At 41.3% G+C, this 26,634-nt stretch overlaps 1 protein-coding gene across 4 annotated transcripts in view; it reads left to right on the top strand.

The window, feature by feature from the left end:
- cdc27 (cell division cycle 27) overlaps positions 1 to 26,634 on the top strand; it is a 121,919-nt gene that overhangs the window by 39,427 nt on the left and 55,858 nt on the right. For all 4 annotated transcript variants that reach the window (XM_072249281.1, XM_072249284.1, XM_072249282.1 and 1 more), the window contains exons 7-12: positions 689 to 906; positions 5,939 to 6,050; positions 6,179 to 6,294; positions 14,466 to 14,562; positions 21,478 to 21,682; positions 25,632 to 25,804. In XM_072249281.1, coding sequence (XP_072105382.1) covers positions 689 to 906; positions 5,939 to 6,050; positions 6,179 to 6,294; positions 14,466 to 14,562; positions 21,478 to 21,682; positions 25,632 to 25,804 — 921 coding nt within the window. The remainder of the gene's footprint in view (positions 1 to 688; positions 907 to 5,938; positions 6,051 to 6,178; positions 6,295 to 14,465; positions 14,563 to 21,477; positions 21,683 to 25,631; positions 25,805 to 26,634) is intronic.

The following is a 26,634-nucleotide window of genomic DNA, read 5'->3' as shown; positions in this document are numbered from 1 at the left end:
AATTATCTCTGGTCTAATGATTGCTAACAACTTGCAATTATTATGGAGTATTACTTTTATCAAGCTTCCATTGTTTATTCAATTGTTGCACACAGTGTGTTCCGTATTGCAGCACTATATTGAAACATCTCTTTGGCCAACCAGTGTATGTGGGCAATTGTCCTCCATTTAAGCAAATAGTCTGTCTCCCATTGTCTGTTCTATTGAAGTTGCCTGCAAATTTGTTCCATAAACGTAACTGTGTAGAGTTAAAACAAGTCACCAGAAATTTGTGTGATCTGGCAAATTGTCTTTCTAGAACTCTTGCATTGTTTGGTGGATCTTTTATGCCTTTTGGTATCTTGACACTTCTACTGTGTTTTCATGATTTTGCTATTTATCTTTTTAGCTCCTTTCTGCTGCTTTACAATGAAAACTGCTTCAAATGTTGGCAGGCTTCACAGGACTGAACGCCAATTAACCATCACTTAATTTCAAACCAAGATATTGAGTTTGATAACTTAGTAACATGTGAATAGATGGTGAAGTCAGCAATGAGCTATTGCTGGAGCATTTTTTTGGTGTGCTGAAGCATGTAGTTTAGCCCAACCAGTTGAGTAGGTTTACTTTCTAGTGGGGGAGAAAGATGCATTTCAAATAAGGCCATTGCAGCAATTGTACTACTTAAAACAAAAACTTTCTTTTGTAGGAGTTAAACAGATTAAATCTTGAATCTTCAGCCAACTCAAAATATTCCTCAATGATGACTGATTCTTCAGCATCATTAATTGACACATCTGTGATTTCTCCTGATGCTCTACCACTTGGTTCTGGAACATCAGTTTTGTCCAAACAACAAGTAAACAAGCCAAAGTCTGGAAGGAGCTTGCTTGGTGGTCCTGGAACTCTAAGCCCCTTAACACCAAGGTAAAGGTTCTTTTCAACTGTCTCAAAACCAAACTGTTTTTGTGTGCATGTTTTCTGCCTTATTGCCTTATTCCAGATGTCTGGATCTTATTGCATTCCAGGGATAAATGCAGCTCTTATGACAGCCATTTAGCTTCTTGGTTGTAGAAATCCTTTCGCCTCCTTGTTTTTACTGAACATCTGGCTGATTGTGAACCTTCCAGTTTCTTATTTTGCTTGATATTATGTTACTTTGTGGTTAGTATAGAATAATTCAGTGATAATGGTTGGATTTTGCCTTTCCTGGAAACTTGTACAAAAGGATTAAAATACACTATAGGCTTTGCCACTCTTTCCTTGGAGATACTGGTGTATTCTGGGATTGCTCTTTCTCATTTTAAATTTTCCTAAATCCAAAAATAGATTTGAGGAAGATCCCATTCGATTTAAAGATACCAAATTTAGATTGTTGATTCTAAAAAGGGAGACTAAGCATAACTTCTGTCCAAGGAAAATGTTATAAACTGTTTAAAATATTATGAGATTTTATGAAAAAGATGAAGGCTAAAGCAGATTTAAGATTTCGCGAAAATGAAGTTGATCAATTTATTGGATTTGTTTTTGTGCGCTGTGGATAATGAGCAACCTATGGATATACTAAGACTTCCAGTGGCCACGTGTCAGGCTGTGTCAAGGGTCATTGTAGAAAATGAAATCTCAATGTGCAGATGAAGGGTTAACTATGGAAAGCAGGAAAAATTGGGTCTTTGCTGTGGTTTGCAAAATACAATAACTGGTGTGCTGCAAAGATCCGTGTTGGTATTCAGCATTGTCCATTTTTGTATGAATGATTTGGTTGAAGACACCAGATTTTGTGTTGCTAAACTGACTGATGACACAAAGATAGGAAAGCAAATTGTGAGGTTGATGCAAGCACATTACAAAGCAATATGGATTGATTAAGTGAAGAGTCAAAGATTGGACAAATGGAGTATCATATGGGAGAATATGAAATCACCTATTATTGCAAATAAATTTGAAAATGCATATTACCTAATTAGAGATTGCTAAGCCTAGAGGTTCAGAAGGATCTGAGTTTACAAGTGCTTGATTTGTGCAAGGTGAGTAGGTGAACACTACAGGTAATTAGGAAGCTGGACAATAATGAGGTTCTTTTTCAGCCATAAATGTTATTGCTAAGACCAGTCTGGAGGAACTCATCATGTCAGATCTGCCTCCAGATCCCACTCCATCCCCACCTCTGCCCTGGCTGCTTCCAGTCTCACTTATCTCTGTTTGCCTATCCAAATTCTCTATATAACTGGAATAATTGAATCCAGGTAAGATTTTCTCTGTCCTCTCCAGTGTGATCACATCCTTCATATAGTGTGACAGTTGGAACTGCACACTCTACTGTGGGTGTACCTTAACTAATGTTGTTACATAAAATCCCTTGTACTCTTTGCCATGGCTGTTGAAGGTAAGCACCCTATAAGCTTTAAGCTCTATCTGTGTGCCACTTTTTTTTGATGATGTATGGACGAGTCCCTCTGTTTAACAATACTACCACGGGACCTACTACTTTGCGGGACCTACTACTTTGCAGACCCTGCACTTATTTGACCTTCCAAAATCCATCTCTTAACACTTGTCAGGAGTAAATTCCATCTGCCATTGCTCTGCCCAACTTTTTAAGTGATCAGTATCAGATTCAGATTATTTATCAGACGTACATCGAAATATGCAGTGAAACATGTTGTTTGCGTTAACAACCAACTCAACCAAAGGATGTGGAAGTGTTGCCATACATTTTGGCACCAACACAGCATGCCCACAATGTTTAGCAGAACAACACCAACAACAAAACAAGCTCCTTTTTTTTTTCCTCCCACCCACCTATGTATGCAAACAGTTACCCCCAGGATAGGCTGTTTCCAACCCTCCAGCCTCCATTGGACTTGCAGACACCAGGCCTGCAACTTCCCTGGTGGATCCACAGACCCAGGGCTTTGGCCATCGGGCATCAACTTCCAGATGTTGGATCGAACGACTTTCTTGTAGTTGAAGACTGAACTCCTTGCTCTCTACAAGTAGCACAATTTTTCTTATCCATAATTTAGTATACCTTCCACATTCACCTGCAAACCACTAACAAATAAGATAATCATCAACTTTGCCAGCACCAATCCTTGTTGTATACTGCTAGTCACAGACTTCCAATTAGAAAAGCAATTTTCCATTGTCACTCCTCTGCCCTCTTAGTAGGGTAGTTCAATGGTTCCATTTAATATCAGTGAAGGTATACAACCTGAAATTCTTCTTCCTTGCAGACATCCACGAAAACACAAGTGTCCCAAGGAATGAGTAACAGTGAAAATGTTAGAACCCCAAAGCTCTCTTTCTCCTCCCATGCACAAGCAGCAGCAAAGCATTAACCCTCGTCCTCTTCCCCACCCCCCCACTAATTTCAGCAAAAAGCATCAGCAATCGCCACCCACCAAACAAGCAATAGCAAAGTCCCCAAGTGAGACAATGATCTGCAGTACAAAAAAACCTAATCATTCACATGACAATACAATATGCCACAATCTCTCCCTCCCCTAATAAAGGGGCAGAGAGGAGTCACTCAGCGAGAGGAGAAACAAAAAACAAAACAACTCGCTGATTACGGTGTTAAAAGTCTGCTGCGTCACTCTTTTTCTCTTTTCCCCCCCTCTCCCCCCACCTGAGTTTTCCAACTCGAGAATCAGCAGCAAACTACCCCACCAAAAAGAGCAATTCGTCATGTGCCAAGGCCTCCGGTAGCTGATCTGCTGTTCCTGATATTGTGTTTTCCCGCAACACTTTGGTCAGCGACACCGACTGGAAATTGATTTGTCCACAGAACTGCGAAGTCTCTGATCCCTGAAGGCGTGCTTGTCTTCTCGGCCATGCCTTTGGGATATTGAAAAATAGCTGATTGGTGAGCCCTGGGAGTGGGTCCAATCACTGTAAAGAACCACAGTTTGAGTGCAGATGCAGATTCTTGGCACTGACAGATCCCCATCTCCCTTCTAAAAGTGGGGGGGGGAACGAAGAAACATTTGAAGGTAGAAATTAAGCTGTTTCTGCAGATGAGTTCAAAGCCACTCTGTAGTGCCATCGTGGCTCTGCCCAATGGATACAATTTGCCTTAATTCTGTGGTTCTAACCTTTGTGGACCAGCCTGTCATGCAGGAGCTTGTCTACTTAGACTTCAGAAAGTCTTGTGATATTTACTGCCCTGAAGTTGAAGATCTAACTTAGTTACATCTTCAGGAAACACAGAAAAAAATGGTGAGACAGGATTTCCTGCATGTAAATTATTTCCTTTCCACTAAATTGCCCACCACCAACCAATTTAAGGCTGACTGCCCTGTTATTGCGTAGTTTATCCCTGGTGACTTTCTTGAATCAAAGAACCACATTTTCTATGGTCCAGTTTTCTGGTAACTCACCTGTGACCCGTTTGTGCATGTCACAGCTGCCCAGAAGTAATTGTCCATAAATTGAAAGCGCTCCCTCCTGAACTGTTCTTCTAGCCACACATTTGCCTTGGCTATTGTCCTACCTCTATACTCACATTGATACAGATTATAATCTAGAGATTTCAACGTTCTGCTGTTTTCACTTGCTACTATATTCCTGAAGTCATGAACCTCATTCCTCTTGCTATCTTTGTTAATAATAACTGGTATCATAACCCCGGCTGATCACATTCCTCTTTTAAGAATGTCCTGCAGCTACCCTAAAACATCTCTGATCCTGGCACTGGGGAGGGAACATGTTGTCGGAGAGCAACTAACAATATGTAGAACCAGAGTAATACCGCATGGAAACAGACCTTTTGTGCCAACTTCTGCATCCTCTCTGCTCGTCCCAGTTGCCCACATTTGATCCATAACCCTTCAAGCACTTCCCCTCCATATACCTGTCCAAATGCCTCTTGACTGTTATGATTGTATTCACCTCAATCACTTCCTCTGGCAGCTCGTTCCAGGTACTTTTGTGTAAAGTTACCTCTTGGGTCTCTTTTTAAACCTCTCCCTCTCTAGTTTTGGGCTCTCCAGCCCTGGGGGAAAAGACTGACCATCCACCTTTATCAATATTCTCCTCATGATTTTGTAAATTTCTATGAAGTCGCACCCCCATTCTCCTGTGTTCTAGGAAATAGATATCTGGCATGGCCAACTGCTCCCTGTAACTTGGCTCAAGTCCAGGCAGCGTTCGCATTAAATTTCTTCTGCACCCTCTGTAGCTTGATAATACCTTTCCAATAACAGGATCACCAAAACTACACAATACTCCAAAAGTGTGGTTTCACCAACAGTTTATATAATTGCAACATAATGTCCCTATTCCTAAAGTTGATACCCTGATCTGATGAAGGCCAGCATGCTTAAATGCCTCCTTCACCACCCTGTCTACTTGTATGGCCACTTTCAGTGAACGGAAAGGTCCCTCTATTCTGCAATGCTCATCAGTGTCCTGCCATTCACTGTATGTCCTACCCTGGTTTAAACTGTTCAAGATGCACTACCTCACACTTATCTAAGTTGAAATCAATTTCCTTTTCCTCACCTCAACTCCTTAACTGATAAAGATCTCTTTGCAATTAATTAATCTAAGGGAATTTGATAGGAGATCAGATAGAGCCCTTTTGTGCCCCTTCTCCTTCCTTTCTCCTGTGGTCCATCCTCTCTTTTTGGATTCCTCCTCCTTCAGCCTCTTCTGCGTATCATCTCCTTGCTTCTTATTTCATTCTCCTCCCCTCACCTGGTTTCACCTATCCCCTGCGAGCTTGGACAACTACCCCTTCCCTCAGCCTTATTCTGCCACCTTCCCACCCTCCCCCTTCCTTTCTAGTCGTGATGAAGGGGCTCAGCCTGAAATGTCAATTCTTTATTCCCATCCATAGATGCTGCTTGGCCTGCTAAGTTCCTCCAGCACTTTGTGTGTTATGCTTTGACTGTGACAGGCAAAGATGGAGATGGTCTTTGTATAACCTCAGTCTTTTTTTAATATATAATTTCAGCTTTGGAGTTTTGCCCTTGGATACCCCAAGCCCAGGTGATGGGTCCTTTTTGCCAAACTATACAAATTCTTCTGTAATTGATTCATCCTCCACAGTGGCTCCCACAAAAAAGGTGAAGTTTTTTTTTAAAATTTAAAATCATTACTAGATGAAATAAGGAAACAAATTTAAATGGTATGTTACTTGTATTGGCAGGTATTACTGAAATTTAATTGTCTATCTCTCTTTTCATAACTGAAGTCTGTAGCGAGAATAATGCAAGGTGGAACCAAGTCTGTATTTGCACAGAGTGGAAACAGCCGTGATGTAACTCCAATTCCGCTGACTCAGACGCAGACTTCAGGCCCACAAACCAGGTTGGCATGCAGCTATGTATTGGCATATCTTGCTCTTAGTTTTTAGTTCATACTGTAACTATGGATTGTGAAAACAAAGGAAAAAGCAGCTGTAATAAGCCAAACAGCCTTTCAAGCTGGTTCTACCATTCATTGATGTAGCTGATTTTCTATCCAGTGGTGCTTCTCTTGCACCGTTACCCATCCCCCCACTTTATATATATATAAAAAAAAAAAAAATCTTAATGTCCAGAAATCTTAACAATCTGTTTTGAGTGATTTCAGTGATTTGGTTTCCATGGACCTCTGGGTAGAAAATTTCAAGTATTCATCATTATTTGTGTGAAGAATTTTCTGTGCAGCTTTATCCAAGATGGTTTATCCCCTATTCTGAGATTATGAACAGAAGTTTTTAAACTTCCCAGACAGAAAAGATTGTTGAGGCATTTAATGATATCTCCTTCCCTTCCTCTAAATTCCAGAGATTGTGGGCTTGGTCTACTTGATCATCATCTTGGAAAGAAACAAATGTTCATTTGATTGAGTTTGTTCTGCACCTGAGAGGAGCTGTGGCATTAATCTGTTTCTCCATTTCCTTCTGTCCTTGCAACTTATTCTCACTGACATCCATCAAGTGCCCTTTGATCCTTTTAGTCATTTACTGCCTATGAGAGAGAATTTGCAATTATTCTTTAACCTACAAGCAGGCCTTTATCAGATGCGGGAGGAAGCACAAGCATTAAAAAGAAGACCACAGGGTTGCGGGAAGTGTATGCACACTATATAAAAGAACACAAAGTCAGGATTAAAACTGGGTTGCTGGTGTTGTGAGGGAGTGGCACTGATTGTGGCACTATTCTGTGACTTCTTGTGTTACACAGCTACCATCCCTGGAGTAAACCTTTACTTCACTCTCTGTAAGACGTACAGTTGCCAAAAAAAGTTTGTGAATCTTTGCAATTACCTGGTTTTCTGCATTAATTACTCATAAAATGTGGTCGGATCTTCATCTGAGTCACAATAATAAGCAAACACAATCTGCCTAAACTAAACACACAAACAAGAGAAAAATCTGTAGATGCTGGAAATCTAAGCAAAACACATAAGATGCTGGAGTAACTCAGCGGTCTAGGCAACATCAATGGAAAAGAGTAGTGTGGATGTTTCAAGCTGAGACCCTTTATCAGAACTGGAGGAAAAAAATGAGTAGGAGGAGTTAGAAGGTGAAGGGGAGGAAGAAACAAGATGATAGGTAAAATGGAGGGAGGGGTGAAGTGAAAAGCTGGGAAGTTGATGAAAAGAAATGGGGAGGGGGGAATCTGATGGAAGAGGACAGAAGGCCATGGAAGTAAAAAGGTGGAGGAGCACCAGATGGAGGTGATGGGCAGGGAAGGAGATGAGGAGAGTGTGGGAAATGGGAATTCTGAGGTGGGGGGGGAAGGGGCATTACTGTAAGTTTGGAAAATCGATGTTCATGCCATCAGGTTGGAAGCTATCCAGACAGAATATAAGGTGTTGCTTCTCCAACCTGAATGTGGCCTCATCACGACAGAGGAGGCCATGGACTGGCATGTCAGAATGTGAACTAGAATTAAAATGGGCAGCCACTGGGAGATTCTGCTTTGTATGCCTGATAGAGCGTAGGTACTCGGCGAAGTGGTCTCCCGATCTAGATCAAGTTACACTGATATACAGGAGGCCACACCGGGAGCACCAGACACAGTATATGATCCCAACAGACTCACCGGTGAAGTGTCACCTCACCTGGAAGGACTGTTTGGGGCCCTGAGTGGGAGTGAGAGAGGAGGAGGTGTGGTGGCAGGTGTAGCGCTTGTACTATTTGCAAGGATGAGTACCAGGAGGGAGATCAATGAGGGATGAGTTGCGTAGGGAGCAATCCCTGAGAATAGCAGAAATGGGGGGGGGGGGGATGAGTGGGAGGGAAGAGTGCTTGGTGGTGGGATGTCATTGGAGGTGGTGGAAGTTGCAGAGAATTATGTACTAGATGGGTGGTAGGTGAGGACAAGAGGAACCCTATCTCTGGTGGGGTGGCAGGAGGGTAGGGTGAGAGTAGACGTGTGTGAAATGGAAGAGATGCAGTTGAGGGCAGCATTGATGGTGGAGGAAGGATGTTCTGGAATGAAAAAACCTCCTAAGAGCAGATGCAGCAGAGACGGAGGAATTGAGAGAAGGAGCTGGCATTTTTACAAGTAACTGGGTGGGAAGAGGTATAGTCCAGTTAGCAGCTGTGAGAGTTAGTGGGCTTTATAACAGACATCAGTAAATATGGTGTCTATAAAAAGTATTCACTCCCCCCCCCCCCCCCCCAAAGTTTTTGTGTTTTATCACAGTGGATTTAATTTGGCTTTTTTTTGACACTGATCAACAGAAGAAGATGACTTTTTCGTGTCAAAGTGAAAACAGATCTCTATAAAGTGATCTAAATTACAAATAAAACACAAAATAATTGATTGCATAACTGTTCACCCCCTTCTAGTCAGTCTTTAGTAGATGCACTTTTGGCACCAATTATAGCTTTGAGTCTGTGTGGATAGGTCTCTATCAGCTTTGCACATCTAGACACTGCAATTTATCCCCATTCTTCTTTACAAAACTGCTCAAGCTCTGTCAGATTGCATGGGGATTGTGAGTGAACATCCCTTTTCAAGTCTAGCCACAAATTCTTAATTGGATTGAGGTCTGGACTCTGACTTGGTCACTTCAGGACATTAACTTTGTTGTTTTTAAGCTATTCCTGTGTAGCTTTGGTTTTGTGCTTGGGGTCATTGTCTTGCTGTAAAATAAATCTTCTCCCAATTCACAGTTCTCTTGCAGAATGCATCAGATTTTCCTCCAGGATTTCCCTGTATTTTGATGCATTCACTTTACCCTCTACCTTAACAACCCTTCCAGTACTTGCTGCAGTGAAGCATCCCCTCAGCATGTTGCAGCCACTACTATGCTTTCTACCAAACATAGCGTTCAGTCTATGTTTGGTATAAAAGGTCAATTTTGGTTTCATCAGGCCATAGAACCACCTAGCTGACTTTGGAACCTCCCACACACCTTCTGGCATATTCTAGCCGAGATTTCATGTGAGTTTCCCCCCTCCCCCCCCCCCCCCCCCCCCCCCCAACAGTGGCTTTCTCTTTGTCACTCTCCCATTAAGCAGCGACTTGTGAAGCACCCGGGCAACAGTTGTTGTTTGTGCAGTCTCTCCCACCTCAGCCATCGAAGCTTGTAATTCCTCCAGAGTTGTCATAGGTCTCTTGGTGGCCTCCCTCACTAGTCCCCTTCTTGCACAGTCACTCAGTTTTTGAGGACAACCTGCTCTGAACAGATGTACAGCTGTGCTGTATTTTTTCCATTCCTTGATGATTGACTTAATTGTACTGCAAGTGATATTCAGTGACTTGGAAATTTTCTTGTATCCATCCCTGGTTTGTGCTTTTCAATAACCTTTTTGTAGAGTTGTATGGAGGGTTCTTTTGGCTCCATGGTGTAGTTTTTGCCAGGGTACTGACTCAACAGTTGGACCTTGCAAATACAGGTGTATTTTTTTTACACTACAATCAATTGAAACACCTTAACTGCACATAGATCTCCTAAAAACAGATCTCTGCAATGAGACTACACTCTGGTTGCAATATCTTGTATCCTGTCTGGTTAGCCTCTAACCTGATGACATGAACATTGATTTCTCAAACTTGGGGTAATGCTACCGCTTTCCCGCCCCCCCCCCCCCCCCATTCTCATTTCCTTCTCACCTTATCTCCTTACCTGCCCATCACCTCCCTCTGGTGATCAAAAGACATAGGAGCAGCATTGGGCCATTCAGCCCATTGAGTCTGCTCCACTATTCTATCATGGCTGATCCCAGATCCTACTCAACCTCATACACCTGCCTTCTCGCCATATCCTTTGATACCCTGACCAATCAGGAAACTATCAACTTCCGCCTCAAATATTCCCATGGACTTGGCCTCCACTGCAGTCTGAGGCAGAGTATTCCACAGATTTGCCACTATATTAAAAAAAAAATAAATCCTCCTTGCCTCCATTCTCTGTCATAGGAAAAGGGGAGGTGCAATGAGACCTGGGTGTCATTGTACACCAGTCATTGAAAGTGGGCATGTAGGTACAGCAGGCGGTGAAAAAGGCGAATGGTATGCTGGCATTCATAGCAAAAGGATTTGAGTACAGGAGCGGGGAGGTACTACTGCAGTTATACAAGGCCTTGGTGAGACCACACCTAGAGTATTAAGTGCAGTTTTGATCCCCTAATCTGAAGAAAGACCTTCTTGCCATAGAGGGGGTACAAAGAAGGTTCACCAGATTGATTCCTGGGATGGCAGGACTTTCATATGATGAAAGACCGGATCGGCTAGGCTTATACTCGTTGGAATTTGGAGTCTTGCATGAGGTCTCCCAAGTCTCTCTGCACCTCTAATGTTTGAACCTAATGTTAGATAATAGTCTGCATTGTTGTTCCTTTTATCAAAATGCATTATCATACATTTCCCAACACTCTATTGCATGTAGCTCCTCCCCCTTTTTATGGCCTGCTGTCCTATCACATACTTCCCTTCTCCAGACCTGTATCTCTTTCACCAATCAACTTCCAAGCTCTTTACTTCATCCCGCTCTCCTCTCCTCCTGGTTTCACCTATCACCGTGTGTTTCTTCTCTCTCTCTCTGCGCCCCCCCCCCCAAATCTTCTAACTCTGACACCTCATCTTTTTTTTCTCCAGTCCTGCTGAAGGGTATCAGCCTGAAATGTCAGTTGTACTCTTTACCATAGATGCTGCCTGGCCTGCAGAACACACAACCAAATGTACTTTTCATGTCTTTATTGACAACATTGTTTAATTATTCACAGTCCAGGCAGGACAAAGTATGTGAACTCTTGTATTTAATAACTGGTAGCACCTCCTTTAGCAGCAATAATCTCTACCAAATGTTTCCTGTAACTGCTAATCAGGCTTTCACAATGGCAAGGAGGAATTTTAGACCATTCCTCCATATAAAACTGTTTCAGTTCATCATTATTTCTGGGATACTTTGCATGAACAGCTTGCTTGAAGTCGTGCCACAACATCTCAATTGGGTTTGAGGTCTGGACTCTTGACTTGGCCATTCCAAAACACAAATTTTCTTCTTTTTTTTTTAAAAAAAAAATATTCTGTTGGTGGTTTATTCTTGTATTTCGGATCATTGTTTTGTTGCGTCAACTCACTTCCATTAAGCTTCAGGTGATGGACCACTACCCTGACATTCTCCTGTAAGATGTCTTGGTACAAATTTGTATTCATTGTTCCCTTGACAATTGCAGGTTGTCCATGCCCTAATGCAGCAAAGCAGCGCCAAACCATGATGTTCCTTCCATCATGCTTCACAGTTGGGATGAGGTGTTGGTTTGCAGTGCCCTTCTTCCTCCAAACATAGCAATGTGCATTTCTGCCAAAAAGTTCAACTTTTGTCTCATCTGTCCACAGAACATTGTCCCAGAGCATTGTAGAACATCCAGGTGGTCTTTTGCAAACTTAAGACGTATAGCAATGTGTTGTTTTTTTTTTTTTTTTTTTTTTTTTTTTTTGGGAGCACAGTGGTTTCCTCTATGGTGTCCCTCCATGAACACCATTCTTGTTCAGTGCTTTTCCTATAGTGGACACATGAGCAGAGACCTTAGCAAGTTCAAAAGATTTCTGCAGGTCTTTTGCCATTACCCTTGGGTTATTTTTCACCTCCCTCAGCATTGTACATTGTTCTTTTTGTGTGATCTTTGCAGGATGCCCACTCCTAGGGAGAGTAGCTACAGTGCTGAATTTCATCTATTTCCAGACAATTTGACTTGCTGTGGACTGATGGAACACTCAGGTCTTTAGAAATGCTTTTGTAGTCTTTTCCAGCTTTATATACCTCTACAATTCTTCTAAGGTCCTCTGAAATTTGTTTTGATCGAGGCATAAACAGATCATTCTTGAAGAGCAGGCTCTGCCAGTAACCTGTTAGTAAAAGTGTGTGCCTTTTTTTAGGGCAGGGCACCTTTGCAAACAACAGCTCCAATCTCACCTCATTGATTGCAGCACATGATTCCAAATAGCTTTTGGAGAAGGCATTATCCCAGAGGTCCACATACTTTTTTTGAACCTGGACTGATTACTTAAGTAGTGTACTCAGTATTGATGAGAAATAGTACAATTGTTTGTGTGTTATTAGTTTAGGCAGATTGTGTTTGTCTATTATTATGACTTAGATGAAGATCAGACCACATTTTATGAGTAATTAATGCAGAAAATCAGGTCATTGCAAAGGGTTCACAAACTTTTTCTTGCAACTGTCTCTTCTTTCTTGGTAAGGAGTCCCAGGTGATGGGAAAAGGAACTAGGGCACCAAGCTCCTGTGATTTCACAGAGCGGTGCAAGGGATTTGAGTGGCATGTACTGTGCACGTATAAAAATAATTTCTTATTGACATAGAAAGTACACTACAAACATAATCAGTGTAGCTTTAAGCTGTTCCACACTTAAGTTTAACCTGACATTGTTAATGTAGTCATTTAAAAATTGCACATTAAACTCTGGTCTTGGCCAATTTGACAGAAGCAGCGTCAACAGCAATAAGATAGGCAAATTCTAAGCATTCCCTTGGATCCATCAATTGAATGCCACTGCTAAAATTTCTTCATGGGTAAGCATTGTATGGCATGCTCATGCCATCTTTGTAGTAGTGAATAATAGTCATTTATGCACAGATTTCAAACCTTTGGACTTGTTGGTTGTTAAGGAGGATGAATATTGACCTGTCAAGCACTGAGAGCCTAAGTTAAGTTTTCAAGGTTTTGCTAAGTTTTATACCATTTTCTATTTGTTTCGTATTATCCATGAACAAAGATGCAGTGAAAAACATTTCTTTGCATGTCATTCAGGTGGATTCTAAACATAAAGTCCATCAATACAAATTAAAAAAAAAAGTAAAATAAAAATTAGAGAAAGTGTAGTTCAGGTATTCAAGATGCAAAGACCACCATAAAGTAGATTTGTTTGTCAAGTGTTCATCCATTCATGTGGGTATGACAAACCTTTTTGAGAGTGTGCCCAAACTGGTGGTGACCTTCTTTTATATAAAAAAAATCTCACATGCCATTATGATTTTGAGCAAAAATTGATCAATCTGTGTCTCTGTATCTGATATTCTGAACAAACTGAAAAGGGTAAATACTATTTCAAAATATTTCACTGATAAACCTAAATATGTTTTTTACTGGTTTAAATAAAAGATAAAGATCAGTTTTATTTGTCACATGTATATCGAAACATAGAGTGAAATACATTAAATCAGTGAGGTTTGTGTTGGGTAGCCTGCAAGTGTTGGCAGACCTCCTGCTCAAACGTAGCATGCCCGGAGCACTCTAACTCTATCCATAACCGGAGCACCTGGAGAAAACCCACGTGGTCACGGGTAGTACGTGCAAACTCCTTACTGACAGTGGCAGAATGGAACCTGGCACTGGAGGTGCTAAACTACATACAGTAATTACTGTTATTATCATATGAATATCTAGTGTTCATTCACAAATGACAGAAGAAAATGTTTAGGCAGGGCAAAGCCAATGCCAACTCGCCCAACTGTTTTTCTCTTCAAGTACTGTGTGTGTGTGTGTGTGTGTGTGTGTGTGTGTGTGTGTCTCCACGATGTGTGCGAGGGTTTCAAACGTCCAGTGTTTTCACAACTATCTGGTTGGTGCCAAGTCGGTGTGCATTGTTTCCTGTGAAAACATCTCAATGCTGTTGGGTTGTAAAAAGTCATTTGCTACTTCATTTGGCAGTAAATGTTATAATTGTGTATCTTATTATTATGGGTGGAGTATAAAGAATCAAAGGGAAGTTCTGCCTGCCAACAGAATTTTTCTAAATGCAGTTTTTGGCGTGTGTGCCATATGTTTGTCAACTCTTGGTCCGAAGCTCTCCTTGAGTTTGATGGTACATCTTCTCAAGCTTTTGTATGATCTGCAGAAGAGAGAATGACGAGTGTTGGAGGAATCCTTGATGATGTTGGCTGTTTACCTGAGGCAGAGGAAAATGCAGATGGAATCAGTGGAGGGAGGATGATTTATGTGATGGACTGGGCTGTTTAAGCCTGAGGGAGCTTGTGTACTGTTAAACAGTTGTGATTCTCTTGATCTCGTTCAGTGCAGCGCAGGTACTATTTCCAACAAGCACAGCCCCTACAAATGCACCACCCCGCCGAAGTTCCAGGCTCTTTACAAGTGCCAGTTCAACTACAAAGGTAAGAAACCCCTCCAGGAATTAATTTCCAATTAACGGCTGTTTCACTGTGTCTCATTTGTTCCTGAAGTACTTGTGTTTCTATGTTAGGATCCAATTGTGCATTCAATGGATAGTTAACATCTGATGTAGAAGGATACTAGAAAACCTCTTACCAGATAGTATCAGTCGGGAGGAGATGAAGCTCATACTTTTGGTCTCCTTTCTTTCTGTTTGGTTCTCCAGTGGTTCGACTTTAATTCGGATACCCTTTTCCTTTTTGTATATCCACAGAACCTATTGTTTGTTTCTTGGTGTAACTTGACTTTGTAGTTTTTAATTCAGTTTTCTCTTTTATTAGTTTTTTTGTGTTCTCTGCTGCTAGGTCCTGATTCCCAGTCCTCTGTTCCACCACTAGCTTTTGCCACTTTGTGCACTTCCGTTTCTGATTCAAAAGTTTCCTTGACCTCCATTTTTTTATATCATTGGTTCATCTTCCTTATTGTGTCCCTCTGAATTGAAAGAAAGTTCTGCTGAGTATAAAGAATCAGCTTAATTATCTTCTCGTCTATTGACCTTCCCCTTTATCCTATTTACCTAGTCCACCAGACTGCTCTTACTTCTGACTTTTAAAGTTGCTGTTATTTAAGTTGAGGGAGCTGGATTTTGGACTCAATGTGTTTGCCTGCAAACTCTGAAATATTGTGATCACTATTTCCTAGAGGATTCTCAGTTCTCATATTTCTTACGAATTCTAACTTGTTATGCATGACCAAAGTAGTGTCCTCCAGGGTAGGCTCAGTCATGTATTGCAACAAGAAACAATACTTGAGGCTTTGCACAAAAAAAAAGTTTCCATTGAATTGAAGAATACTGGTGGGGTACCTTTCTTGAGGTGTCAAAAATTGAACACTGGCAGAAATGTGTAAACAAGTTGTGTTTAAGGGGAGCAGATGTGGAGAGGACTTAAGATTTCATCTTCTGTCATGTGGTGATGGAAATCATGAATGGGCTGCCAGAGAGCTGTGAAAATACCTGCACTTGCAATATTTTAAGGAATCTTCAGATGGGAACTAAACAACCAGGCTTGGAAAGGGTGGGCAAGGGGAGAGGAGGTGATGTAATGTTGTTTGAGGAAATGAATGCAAGAGTAAGAAGATGTTAGCTCAGAATCTGTCTGGCTAGAGCAGAGAAACACCAACAGCAAAAAGAGTTTGTAGGATATTATGAACATGAAATTCTGCAGATGCTGGAAATCTAGAGCAATGCACAGAAAATGCTGGAGGAACTCAGCAAGTCAGACAGCATCTATGGAAAGGAATAAATAATCAACATTATGGGCTGAGACCCTTCGTCGGACTTTTTTTCACACTTAAAATGCCTTCCAGTCAGTTGTACCTGGACTACTTGTATAGCTCTGGATCACCGATCTTGAATGCCACAGAATCAGAATCGGGTTTATTATCACTGGCACGTGACGTGAAATTTGTTAACTTAGCAGCAGCAGTTCAATGCAATACATAATCTAGCAGAGAGAAAAAATAATAAAATAAAACAAAAAGTAAACAAGTAAATCAATTGTGTATATTGAATAGATTTTTCAAAAAAATGTGCAAGAACAGAAATATTGTATATTTTTTTTTAAAAAGTGAGGTAGTGTCCAAAGCTTCAATTTTTTTTTTAGGAATCGGATGGCAGAGGGCAAGAAGCTTTTCCTGAATCGCTGAGTGTGTGCCTTCAGGCTTCTGTACCTCCTACCTGATGGTAACAGTGAGAAAAGGGCATGCCCTGGGTGCTGGAGGTTTTTAATAATGGACGCTGCCTTTCTGAGACACCGCTCCCTGAAGATGTCCTGGGTACTTTGTAGGCTAGTACCCAAGTTGGAGCTGACTAGATTTACAACCCTCTGCAGCTTCTTTCGGTCCTGTGCAGTTGCCCCTCCATGCCAGACAGTGATGTAGCCTGTCAGAATGTTCTCCACGGTACATCTATAGAAGTTTTTGAGTGTATTGGTTGACATGCCAAATCTCTTCAAACTCCTAATAAAGTATAGCCGCTGTCTTGCTTTCTTTATAACTACATCGATATGTTGGGACCAGGTTAGATCCTCAGAGATCTTGACACCCAGGAACTTGAAACTGCTCACTCTCTCCATTTCTGATCCCTCTGAGGATTGGTGTGTGTTCCTTCGTCTTACCCTTCCTGAAGTCCACAATCAGTTCTTTTATCTTACTGACGTGCCCGGTTGTTGCTGCGGCACCACTCCACTAGTTGGCATATCTCACTCCTGTACGCCCTCTCGTCACCACCTGAGATTCTACCAACAATGGTTGTATCGTCAGCAAATTTATAGATGGTATTTGAGCTATGCCTTGCCACACAGACGTGTATATAGAGAGTAGAGCAGTGGGCTAAGCACACACCCCTGAGGTGTGCTAGCGTTGATTGTCAGAGAGGAGGATATGTTATCACCAATCTGCACAGATTGTGGTCTTCCGGTTAGGAAGTCGAGGATCCAATTGCAGAGGGAGGTACAGAGACCCAGGTTCTGCAACTTGTCAATCAGGATTGTGGGAATGATGGTATTAAATGCTGATCTGGACCTCAACAGACTGCGAACCTCCTGGTTCATTGGCTTTTGCTTTGGGTATATTCTCAAAGGTACACACGGGTCTTGATTAAGTTGGTGACATCTGTGGAGTATTCATTCAGATTTGAAAATGAATCTCTGAATATTGTCCAGTCCACTGACTCAAAGCAGTTCTGTAAGCAGACCTGGGCAGATCTTCCATTTGGTGGAAGGATTGAGGACTAGAGATCACGGGTGTGAAATGGACAGAGTTGAGTGCATTAAGGCCAAAAACTTCTGCACACCATGTGTTTGGCATCTGGAATGTATTGTTTGCGGATGTGATGGAGACTGATCCCAATATGACTTTCAAGATGAAATTGAATAAATACAGTGATGTGCAAAACTCTGAGGCACATGTATAGCTAGGGTGCCTAAGACTTTTGTGCAGTACTGTATTTGTCAGCATGAAATGGAGTTTGTAAATCTGGTGGCAGCAAAGGATGTTGGGAATGGTGAAGGTGGAGTGCTGTGGGAGGAACATGAGACAGGTAGGAAAGGAGGAGTGCCGGGGTGGGAGGCTGGCACAGATGCAGACACACCCAGCCCTGAGACACCAGGCGAGGTCATCGGATTCTAAACAATTTGTTTATTGATCATTACATAATGTCTCTCTAGTGCTTCCTGCTCCCTCCCCCTTTTCCCAACCATGATTCCTCTTTTCCTGCCCCCTTCCCACTCTCAGTCCACAATAGAGACCCATATCAGAATCAGGTTTATCATCACTCATATGTCATGAAATTTGTTTTTTTTTTTTGTGGTGGCAGTACAGTGCATAAAAATTACAGTAGAGGTTTCTCCTGCCATCCGAAGATAGAGCGTTCCTATGAAACGGTTCGTAAGCCAGAATGTCGTAAAGCGAAGAAGCAATTACCATTTATTTATATGGGAAAATTTTGTGAGCGTTCGCAGACCCAAAAATAACCTACCAAATCATGCCAAGTAACACACAAAACCTAAAATAACAGTAACATGTAGTAAAAGCAGGAATGATATGATAAATACACAGCCTATATAAAGTAGAAATACTTTTCCACAATCATTACTGCACTGTTCTCCGTGGTGAAAATCTCACACAAGCACCGTTGGCAGAAAATCTCACGCAAGCGCTGTTGGCAGAAACACTCTGTTCAGTAACCTTTAGGCTATGAAGCTGCCAAGTCATACCAAATAACGTGTAAAAATACACAGCTGATATAAAGTAGAAATAATGTATGTACAGTGTAGTATCACCGGAATTGGTTCAGCACCGAGCACACTGATGATGGTGTGTTAGACTGAGTTGTCGCAGGTTGGGTGGTGCAGTGGCCCCCACCCTCCAGGCCGCTGACCGATACTGAACCGCGAAGCATGCAGGGGTGCAGTGGTAGCCGGGAGGCACACAGCACATCTTTAAGAAAAAAGCCAAAATAAACATGCTAATTAATTAGGTGCTGCCTGGCCTGTAATTGTCGGCCCAGATCAGTGCCGATCTCCGATTGCGTCGTCTCTGATCTGCATTCTCCGCGAATCGGTATCTGTCCGGGGGTTGGGGTGGTGGGACAGTGGGGTGTCATCTCGTCGTCTGTTTCCATTAGAGCAGGCAGCTCATCTTCTTCCATCTCTGCCTGCCTTGAGGTCGAGGTTCGTCGTCTGCTGATGTGGAAGGCTTGCTTGACTGCTGAGCCTCGCGCATTTTTGTATCATTCAGTTCTTTGTAAGGACTCAAACCATCTTGCAAGTATCCCCTAAACCTACATACCCTTTCAAAATTAAAGTCGTACTTTATCATTGCAGCGAAAATCTCACGCAGTTGCTCCAGTTCGCTACTGCATTCAGTTTCGATTGTTATCCTTTCTTCTTCCAATTGCATCAGCTTTTCATCTATCAGTTCTTGGTCATGCGATGCCAAAACCTCTTCAACATCATGTTCGTCAGCTTCCACAAACCAAACTCACTTTGTCCTTACTTCATTCACCTCAATCGAAACGCTTAATTATGTCTAGTTTTATGCTAAGTGTAACACCCTTACGAGCTCTTTCAGGCTTTTCTGATACCTTAGAACTCATTTTGCAAACGGTTGCTCACAGGCACGTGTTTAAGCAATGCCAGCGAGGGTGCAGTTTTGAATCTGGGGGAGGGAGTGGCTGCTCGGGGCGCGTGCTGCCTTTCTTCGTAACAGTGAAAAGACCTTCTGAAAGTGAAAACGGTACTAATGTTGGTCTTTCGTAACAGTGAGGTTTCGTAAAGCGAACATTCGAAAAGCGGGGGACACTTGTACTGTGCAAAAATCTCGGGCATCCTAGTTATACAATATATATACCTAAGACTTTTGCACAGTACTGTATATGGTGAGGAAACATTTGCTATGAGTTAGTGGGTGAGCTGCAGGCTTTGGTAGAGAGCTATATATATATACAAATGAACTAGGTGTTTTCCTTTTTGTGCCAAATTTATTTTGACTCTGCTCCAAAGACATTGGAGTTCAGCCTCTGAATTTTGCACGTGTGCTGTTGTTATCTGCATTTTGCAGTTTGACAACAGCAATGGGGTGAATCTTGTTCTGGATTAGAGGCGATGTTGTTTCTCCTCTTGTTCTGTAGATGAGCTTCACTCCAGCAGTAAGCTTTTCAGAGGTGATACACATTAATGTAGGAAGCAAGATTGGGGGAAAAAAAGTATTGGGCATCTGTTGGCAACCTGCACTATTGGGACAAGAGAATTAACACTGTAATGTTAATCGGGGGATCTTGCAAAGACTTACTTCACACAACACATTACAAATTTCCTGACTATCCCCAATGAAGAGGAGTTTCTGTGCAAGGCATCCAGAATTTTCTGAAGTAACTCGTGGATTTCCCACCAAAAAACAACAGGACTATTTCATGAAAATGAAGATCCAAGATCAAATTACTCACAAATACAGAGTGTTTTTGAATTGGAAACTTTACTCCAGGTAGATGAAGGCTGAAGTCTAACAGAAAGCCCAAGGCCCAAAGTAAAAAGTGGTGGGTATGGAATTTCAATCTCAGTTGCAATCTCATTTCTCATATCTAGAAAGTAATAAATGTTGCCAATCTTTTGGGACTCTAATTTTGGCATACTCAAACAGGGAGCTAAACAGAGTTGTGGTCACTCTTGAGATATCTCTCTACTATTCACCACAGGCATGGTATTGCCAAAATCCTGCTATGGTGCTTGTTTTCCACAGGTAAACAATCAACACTGCAGTTCAGTTCTGATGAAGGATCCAAGAGTTGAAAAAAATCTGTTTTTCTTTCCATAAGTGCTGCCTGATCTGTGGAATATCTCTTGCATTTTGTGTTCTTATTTGATTTGCAGTATCTGCAATTTATTGTTTTTAAATATTTGGTTGGATCTCTTTTGCCATGACGTTCCTTATTCGTACTATATTTTCGGACAGGTCATTCAACCCATGGTTTATAAAAGCTCTGCAGAGCATTTCCATGAGGCCTATCCCTTGTTTAATATTCTTGTTCTCATGCCCATCAATCCCAACCCACACCAACCAATTCTCCTGCCATTTACATCTGCAAATATACCAGCATATGTTTGAGATATGAACAAAGGTAGAGGATATGAACAAAGGTAGAGTACCTGGTTAACAGGAGAATGGACAGTCTGCAACAGATAGCATCTGTAGTCAGAAAAAACTGCAGCAGCTCTAACTTTTGTGAAACTTTGTCATCTGCACAAATTGTGAAATGTTTTCAAATCTATCACTCCACACACTAACAAAGCATTTTGATATGATCCCCTTTGGTAACTTGCTCCTTCCTGAAATGTCTCTCCCCATTATTATGAATGTAAAATATTCTGTACTGTATTCCAGTTGGACTCTCAACAGATTGGACTTGATACTCATTTTGCTCCCACCTTTACTAATTTGTGCCCTGTTGATGTGAAAGTTCAGGTCTCCCATACTTATTGTGTCACCTTTATGTTGCAAATGCTTGTTCTCTCAAACAATATTGCTAATCATAGGGGGTCCATAATATATTCCCAGTAGTGTTTTCAATTCTTTCTCATTTTGTATTCCACCCATCTCCAAACTGATTCTGCTTTCTTCCCAAAGTTAAGATATATTTCTTACTGCTGCCCTGTTTCTATCTTTATCATGAGATCTGCCTCTCACCACATTACACTGCTTCCCCGCCCCCTCCCTACCCTGGAGTTTGTATACAGGCTACCTTTTCCTCGTCATTTTCAGCTTTCATCACCTTGCACTTCCAGTTAGAGCTGTGTTCATTCATGTGTGGGTTTCAAGTACCTACATGCACACTCAGATATGTATTTGTTTTAAAACAGGAGAATAGTAAAAAGCTGAAGATGAAGTTTCCAACTAAAATTCCCAACAGAAAGCCAAAAAACAAAACCAGTAAAGGAGGTATAACACAGCCAAACCTCAACGACAGCTTGGAAATCAGTAAGCTTGACTCGGTGATCCCTGAAGGCAAAATCTCCTCAGTCACACCTCAAATGCAGGCTTTTAATATACAAAAAGCAGCTGCAGGTAAGCTTGCATCTGATACATTACAATAGATTGGTTCAGTTTATTTTTACAGATTCATTGCATTGCTGGTAATGAATACCTCCTGGTGTTGGTTGGTAGTAGGAGATTCTGAGAATGTGAGAGAATGGGTACATTTAAAAACTGGCGTACATATGATGGGTCAAATGGCCTCCTATGTCATAGGAATGTAGTGACTCTAGTGTTTTATTTTGTGTAAGTGCAATAAAATGGTTTTCATTTCAAATGTATGCTACCTTTCACCAAGTGATGATTGAAATCATTTAGTCTGTTAACTTGAACACCACCTTTTCCTTGCCCAGTAGTGTCAATACTTTTTTGGCTGAAGGCTTCAAACGACTAGGTTTTGGGAATACTCAGAGGATAGAGGCGGAGGACTTGAAGGGTTTTGGCAGTTGGAGGCACAACTGTTAGAGGTGATGTGATTGAGATCAAAATTCATGCTACCATCCAAACCTTGCCGATCTACAGAGCAATGTCAACTGTCCATATCATCTAAAGCAACCAAGACCTCAAAATAGATTTGAATTAATCCTCGCAAGTGAATATTCTATCTTGACCTTATCCAAATTTTAAAACACACTGCATCGCGGGTGGTCTGCCAGTGAATTGAGAGAATTTTGCACTGCATCATGGTCATCTGTGTACCAGGCATATGTAGTGGCATAAGTATGGCAGATCGGTGCAGCTGTTAGTGCTGCTTCCTCGGAGCTCCAGGAACCTGGGTTCTGTTGGGACTTTGAATGCTTTCTGTGCACATTCTCCTCCAGGTGGTGCTTGTGTTCCAAGAGCATGTTGTAAGATAATTAGCTATTATAACTTATTTATTAAGTGGCTAAAAAATCAAGAGGATGGTTATTGGCAAAAAGAATTGGAAAGGCTACAAGGGAATAAGGAGAGGTGAATGAGATTAACGGGGTTGTTCTGCTTTGAATAGCCTTGATCTAATGAGCTGTTTAGCTTCTTTCCACATCATAATAACGTTTCCATCTTGAATAAATGTCTTTTGGCAGTAAGCAAACAGATAGACAAAGAAGAGTCAGTGAATGTTGTTTACTTGACCTTTTCTGGTTGACTGCCAGTGACCAGTGGTGTGCTGCAGGGGTCAGCATTGGGTCCACTACTTTTCATGTTATATGTTAATGATCTGAATGGTGGAATTGATGGCTTTGTGGCCAAGTTTTAGGATGATATAAAGATGGGTAGAGGGGCAGGTAGTGTTGAGGAAGCAGGGAATTTTCAGAAGGACTTTGACAGGTTGGGAGATTGGGTAAAGAAGTAGCAGATGGAATACAGCATATGGAACTGAATAGTCATGCACTTTAGTAGAAAGTAAAAAGCATGTACTGTTTCCTAAATGGGGAAATAATTCAGAAATTAGAGGTGCAAAAGAACTTGGGACTGCTAGTTGCAGGATTCCCTAAAGGTTAACTTGCAAGTTGAGTTGGTAGTGAGGGAGGTAAATTCATTGTTGGCATTCATTTTAGAGGACTAGAATATCAAAACAATCCAATTGTGAGGTTTATAAGGAGTTGGTCAAGCTGCACTTGAAGTATTGACAGCAGATTTGGGTCTAATATCAAAGGAATGATGTGCTGGCAGTGGAGAGGGTCCAGAGAATGTTTACAAGAATGATCCTGGGGATGAAAGGGTTAATATACTGTATGAGGAGCATTTGAGGGCTCAACCTGTACCTACTGAAGTTTAGAATGGTGAGGGGTGATCTGTTTGAAATCTACTGAGTACTTTAAGGCCTGTTTCCAGAGGATGAGGGCACAGCCTCAGAATGAAAGGATGTCTCTTTAGAACAGAGATGAAGAGAAATTTCTTTATCCAAAATCCATGGAATTCATTGCCACAGATAGCGGTGGAGCCCAGGTCTCTTAGTATATTTAAAACAGAGGTTGATAAGTTCTTGTTCAGTAAGGGTGACAAAAGGCTATGTGGAGGAGACAGGAGAATGGGGTTGAGAGGTAAAAATAAATCAGCCAAGATCAAATGGCAGTGCAGACTCTGAGCTAAGTGGCCTAAATCTGTCTCATGGGCATAAGTAAATAGAAATTGTGTCCCTCTGGCTCAAAGGTAGGTGTGTAACTAGTGACTGGGAATCCCTCGGACAATCCCAGCTTCTTGAAAGGTCCTGAAAGAGCCATTGTCCAACAGAACCACAGGAGCTGGAAAGAAAGTGAGAAAGACTTGAGTCTTTTCCTCCAAGTCACTTGTGGGTCAGTATTGATTTTGGCTTGGTTTTTCAACACTTCCTAAATCATCCAACAGTGTCATAACAACTGTTTCTGAGCAAAGGAATCTCTTAGTAGTAGTAGCTTTTTAAAAATTAATTAGGATAGAGTTAACTGTTTATTCAATGGCCACTGCTTAAAACAAGCCATTACCCATAAAATATAGATTCTCGAAGTCTTAAAAAAATTAATAACCATTCAAATTCTTCATCCAGAGAGCAGTGAATCTTTGGAATTCAATGCCCCAAATGACTGTGGAGGCTTGATTGCTGGTATACTCAAGATACAGGTACATAGATTTTTTAGAGATTAAGGAAATTGAGGGATGTTGTCATACAACAGAAAAGTGATGCTGAGGTAAAAGATCAGCCATATTAGTGAGTAATAGAGCAGACATAAGAGGGCTGATACTCTACCTTTTTATTTTGGGTTATGCTGACAAAGCACTAGTGACAATAAAAGATTTTCTTATAAATACATCTGATTCTATTGTCCAAATCTCATTCCATTGTTTTTTTTTCTGTTTAATGTTTTGTGTTGGAAATTCAGCCACATGGATTTTTGTTTATCAGCACTTTTTCATTCTTATCAAAGTTCATTGAAAGCTCATGCAATGCTGATGCACTTCATTTTGCATAAGCTGCACATGTTAAGAAATGATGCTCATTTGACTTCTCTCCAGTTTTGTTCACTAAATGATTCATTCAGGACTTGAAGTCAATTTCAATTTAAATTTTGAAATTGTGTGATGCTGCACAGATCTCTCTGGAAGCTAACCGTCCTTACATTTGAAGCATTTTGTTCTGTTTAGCTAGGTTATTCTGATTTTAGGAAATCTGTAATCAGTAGTACACTCAATGCTGGAGGACCTCAGCAGCTCAGGCAACAGCTATGGAAAAGATGTTTCAGGCTGAGATGCTTCATTCAAGACCCATCCCGATGAAGAGTCTCGGCCCAAAACGTTGCCTCTTTATTCTTTTCTATAGATGCTGCCTGACCTGCTGAGTTCCTCCAGAATTTTGTGTGTGATACTCTGGATTTCCAGCATCTGCAGGATCTCTTGTGTTTACCAGTAGTGTACGCAGTGTAATACAAAATTATCCTCCTGGCTGACCATGGTGGAACTAAACTGGATAATAGAACACTGTTTGGAAATTCTCTGCACCAATATCAAATCCGTTCAGGTTTTTGCTGAAGTTTCACTTTTGTTGTAAGAGTTGTGTGTGTATGTGTGTGTGTGTGTGTGTATGTGTGTGTGTATATATATATATATATATATATATATATATATATATATATAATTTTTTTTTTGGCGTGTGCGCCTGCGTGCGTCCGTGAAGATGTCTTTTTTCATGGCTTTTTAACAAGGCGCAGAGTGAGAGAGAGAGACTGTGTGGCGTACCACTTCTCACGCAGACATTTTCGCAGTATTTTTCCCTTTATTTTACGAGGTCGAGTTGCGATCTTGACACTCAACCCGGCACGGATGGAAAGCGTACTCGGGAGCGGACCTGATTTGTTTCGAACCCGGGAACCTCCGCTCCTGGGTCCGGCGCCGATGAAATTGCACCACCAGCTGGCCCAAGAATTATATTCTAATGTGTGTCTTTTTTTAAACTGCAGTGTCACTGGCAACTTCTAGTCAACTAATAAAACTTACACTTTTTTTTACTGAATTCTGACAATGGCAGATGGACTGATGAACCTTCTGCGTGAGATGGGGAAAGGATATTTGGCACTTTGTTCTTACAGCTGTAAGGAAGCAATTGGTATCCTGAGTCAGTTGCCTTCACATCACTACAACACTGGTTGGGTACTGTGTCAAATAGGAAGAGCACACTTTGAGCTGGCTGAATACATGCAGGTAAGTGTCTAGCTGAACTAACTTACTGATGGAAAGTGAATGATAGCTGAGAAAGCATAAAGCTGCCTGCCCACAGACCAAAAGGGAGTTTTCCAGTATTAACAAGAAATATCAGATTTGAAAATGTTAAATGAAGAAGGAACTAAGTAAAAATGAAATGGAATATCTTTATTGTCATTGCATAGTACAATTTGTCATGCACCAATACAGCGAAAATGAGTTTGCAACTCATTGTTCATTGTTGAAAAATGGTCTCAACAAAAGATTATTTAAGCTCAGCTACTGTGAATAAAGAAACTGGCATCAACCAAGCCATCCAAAAGACTGAACAAGGCCTGATAGATAATACTTTATTGATCCCAAAGGAAATTAGTGTCACAGTAGCATTATAAGTACACAGATAAAAGAAGTAAGAAAGAATTTAAAAAAAAGTTACCTTAAAAATAAGAAATGCAAGATTTCCAAGTTCATGCTGATAAGATGGTAGTACAAGAATTGCTGTAAAATTATACAGTAATAGCTGCACATTCACACTGTCCAGATAAGAAGTGATGGTAGTATTGCATGGGGTGTCTGTAGTAGCAGGGTGTGGTAAACGGGGCTTAAACAAAGGTTAATAACAATCTAACAGGAGGGGGTCATCACTTCCTCGACTATAGGTTAACTCATTATAGAGCCTAATGGCCGAGGGTAAGAGTAACTTCATGCAGCACGCTTTGGAGCAGTGCAGTTGTCTTAGTCTATTACTAAAGATGCTCCTCTGTTCAGCCAAGGTGACAGGCAGAGGGTGAGAAACATTGATGAAGGGTCTCATCTCGAAATGTTGACTG

This window comes from Mobula birostris, chromosome X, assembly GCF_030028105.1.
Source record: "Mobula birostris isolate sMobBir1 chromosome X, sMobBir1.hap1, whole genome shotgun sequence".
Taxonomy (NCBI): Eukaryota; Metazoa; Chordata; class Chondrichthyes; order Myliobatiformes; family Myliobatidae; genus Mobula; species Mobula birostris.
The sequence above is the reverse complement of the archived record's forward strand: the minus strand, read 5'-3'. Positions and strand labels throughout refer to the sequence as shown.